Genomic DNA, 3,917 nt, shown 5'->3' on the forward strand with positions numbered 1-3,917 from the left:
TTCTAATAATATAAAGTGTTTTACACAATTGTGCAATTATATCCGTTCTTTTGGATAACCATTCACGTGGTTAATGTGAAAAGTAATTATTTTTACCTATATGATATTACGTAATTAAATACACGTGTAAAACTATTTTACACTGACAGTGTATCAAAATTAAATTATATTTATAAATAGTTAAATACTTGAAACTGTTGACGCTTTCATGTTGACTCTTCTAGTCCCACCCTTTACAAACGCATTTTACCAGGTTGGAAGTGGTTGAACTGAAAAGCAAATGCTTGAACTTGTTCATGTTTGCTGCATTTTATTGATTCGTGTTTGATCTTTGTGAAGATTTCAAAATTGAAGCTTATGGAAGAGTTTAATAGGGTGGATTGATCACTCACTTTTCTTTTGATAGTTAAGTGCTTGATACAAAATATAAAAATTGATGGCTCTCTAGACTATTCCTATATTAATAATCATTGCTCTAAATTTTACATCTTGTTCAATATTTACCTACTAATAACTTCCTTCACCTTGAATGCAGAATGGAATAAAATTAAACTTCACTTGTCGTACATTGATTTATGCTGCATTGCTGCTAACTGTGATATAAATCAATAATACTTAGAAAAAAAAATAGTCAGAATTTACTTTAGTTAAGTACCTAGTAGTCTCACTTTCTTGATTGGCCATGTAACCATTGGAAGACCATTTGGATTGAAGGGGCTTGCATATCATGAACTACTAGTTTCTTTTGTAGTTGGTGTCCTTGAATTCGTACATTCAATTACACATATTTTACTTTTGTATATGCCCCTTCTACAGGGCAATAAATTTCATCTTATTACGGTTGGACAAACCTTTTCCTGTGACTGTTGTATGGCGTGGTAGACTCTATATGTTGAAGGCGAAGGTAGATTTTTAATAAGGAAAATATTAAACAATGTGAATAATAGATATATTGAATGTTCAATTTATTAAGTGTGTACGGATGATTATCCTAATATTAAGATTAGGTGGGTAATTTGAGAGTGTAATGTATTTTTATTTTATTGGGCCAATTTTAAAATTCATTATTCATATTATTCACAAAAGTCATTGTCTACCTAATAAAGTTATTTTAATAATTTTATAGTTTAAAAAAAGACTTTGTTAGGTAAACATTAACTTTTGTGAACAAGAAAATAAAATACATCCGATAAAATAAAAACACACCGCACTCCTAAATTACCCACCTAAATCTTAATATTAAGATAATCATATACACATCTAGTAAATTAAACATCAGATATATTATTCATTGTTCACATTATTTAGTATTTTCATTGTCTATTTATACTTTTTTTTTTAAAATACCAAATTAAATTCAATCATGAGAACTTTTTCTTTTTAATATTGTATTATTAGGGGTGAAATCCCATGTGATAAACCAAACTATGTGTTAAACACTACTATGACCATGTAACGTTTTGTGTCTCTTCAATTAAAATAATATTTTTTTAATAAAATATCAATGAATGTTTTAATAATTAAAATAATATTTTTTATGTTCTTTCATAATTAATTTTTTTTTTATTACAACTATCACCACAACACTAAAATATGATCAAATATTTTTGTATTTTATATTAAAATTATTCATATATAAAAATTTTAGTCCAATCCTGGGCCTTGGCTGCACTTGCATCATGTATGAGGTCAGCATGACGGTATAAAAAGATCAATGCATTTCAACCTCTGAACTCATTCACGCCCCTAACTCTCTTTTATGCTGCTTTTCGTGAGATGATTTCATGGCGTGCCATGTTAGTTGGTTGACCGTATCCTCAATGCAAAATTCTGAAATTCACAACCTAGTGGCCACGGTACGGACTCTTTTCTTGATTCACTTACAAGCAAACACGGTTAATGTGCCCCCGAACATGCTTACTCTCATCTTAGACTTGAATGAATGATTTCCGATGTCATGTGCCATAGATTATTATATTTGTAGAGTCATCCATCCAATTGTAGTCGTAAAGTAAATAGGTGTTATTTGAATTCATGAATAAAGGTAAATATAAATTGATTTACTGATTGTGGATGAAAAAACAACACAAGATGGTATATCAATGGGCAAAAACCATAGGAAAACTCTTGAAGCCTTGAGCAAAAAACCAAGGCTTAAATCTACAACCATATACGATTCTTAAAATACCCTCAAAGTGACTAAGAAAGCAAACATAATAGTAGGAGTGATTATGATATTATACAGTTTCAGCTCCTTGCTGAAAAGCAATCACTACTCTTTACTCTTTACTCTTTAATCTAATACTATATTGTAGTACTATCCCTACATGTACTAGTTACTACTAAAGATAGAAAGAAGAACATGTATTCTAATTGGCCAGAACTTCCCAAATCAACTCAGGGTCGAAGGATGGCATCCTTGCAAGGGAACAATCATCGAATTCCATTGAATCATCTGTCAGCAACATGGCACATTCCCTCGAAACAGACACGGGCGAGAGCAACTCCTTTGCCCAATCATCATAATTAGCAGGCCGAGGGGGCGACAGTGACGAAGAAGAAGAACAAGAAGCTGAGCTGATCTTGTCGTTCTTTTGCGATTTCGATGTCTCGCTCTGTCCACCACCGTGGCTAGCCGTGTCGCCGCCGCCATTTGATTTGAGTTTCCTGGCTGCATTCTTCTTGGCTCTCTCCCTCTTGACCTTCTGGCATATGGCTTGAATCTTTGCATCCACGGTTGTCTTGAGAGCATTCAACTTGGTTGAGTCTCCGAATCCCAACTTGGTTGGGTCCTTCAGGTTCGGGAAATTCAAGCGCGCGTATTCTCCACGGAGTTTGTAAGCAGCACGATCATAGGCATAAGCAGCAGCTTCTGCAGTGTCATAGGTTCCCAGCCACACTCTCATTCTGTTTTGTGGGAGTCTAATCTCTGCCACCCATTTTCCCCAGTGCCTCTGCCTCACTCCTCTGTACAGCTTCTTCTTGCAGGGGTTCATGAAGGAAGAAGAAGAAGAAGTCAAAGAAGAATTGGTCATTGATGGAGTCACCATGGATGTTGGCACAAAAGGCCTGTTGTTGACCCTGTTTTCCTGGTAGAATTTTTCAAGGATGTCTCTCTGGCGAAGGTATACGGAGGAGCCCAGAGGTTCGAAACCTGAAGATGCTATTATGGAGTTAGGAGTGCAAGTTGGATTGGGTTGTGGACAATGGCAGAAAATTGAGTCCAGCGTGTTTGTGCTGCTTGACAGTATGAGGTTTGATAGGGTGGAACCGATATCCATATAGGCACCGTCGTGGAGTTCGAACTGTGTGGTTCTTTCTTGCATTCCGTTCATCATAGCGTGATGGTTTTCCAGCGCTATAAGTACAGAACGGAACAGTAGTGAGTTAAAAACAGAGTTATAAAGAAACAAGAAAAGGAAGAAGGGGCTCTGTAAAAACTGACCCCTCTCCCTAAGAAAACAGGGGAATTGAATAAAGTATTATTATGATTAGGGAGGGAATGGGTAATTGACTTATTGTGATCCTGAGGATCACTGGAATGGAGGGAAGAGAAGAGAAGGGAAGGGAATAGAAGAGGGAGTTATAGTATAGAATAGGTGAGTATGGCAAGGTGGGGGATGTATTTATAGCAAGAGATAGATCTTTCTTAATCATACAGGCTTACAGCGAATCCCGTTCACAACTTGCAACTCTCAAATCCTCTTCCCTCGCATGGACTTGCTCTCCTCTCTTGTAATTACTATAATACCCTCTCTTATCTACACTATTATTCTTTTTGGAGGTGGGGTTGTATTTTTCTTCTTATTATTTATTTATTTGTATTACTTGATTTGTTTTTCTTGTCGTATTTAATTCTTGAATAGTTTCCCATGTTTTTGGAAAAAGAACGAAGCAGCTTATAACAAAGGAAAAAG

At 35.4% G+C, this 3,917-nt stretch overlaps 1 protein-coding gene across 1 annotated transcript; it reads right to left on the minus strand.

Annotated features, from left to right (window-relative positions):
* Positions 1–2,099: 2,099 nt before the first annotated feature.
* On the minus strand, positions 2,100–3,595 carry LOC107643119 (Integrase-type DNA-binding superfamily protein). Its single transcript, XM_016346689.3, has one exon. It carries the CDS (start codon positions 3,336–3,338, stop codon positions 2,370–2,372), a length of 969 nt encoding a protein of 322 aa, XP_016202175.1. The 5' UTR covers positions 3,339–3,595; the 3' UTR covers positions 2,100–2,369.
* Between the last annotated feature and the right edge of the window lie 322 nt (positions 3,596–3,917).

Source organism: Arachis ipaensis, chromosome B5 (genome assembly GCF_059453495.1).
Source record: "Arachis ipaensis isolate K30076 ecotype BB chromosome B5, ASM5945349v1, whole genome shotgun sequence".
In the NCBI taxonomy this organism is placed as follows: Eukaryota; Viridiplantae; Streptophyta; class Magnoliopsida; order Fabales; family Fabaceae; genus Arachis; species Arachis ipaensis.

What these genes read in the sequence shown, in the direction of transcription:
- LOC107643119 (XM_016346689.3), bottom strand. Translation starts at nt 3,338, where the DNA reads ATGATGAACGGAATGCAAGAAAGAACCACACAGTTCGAACTCCACGAC.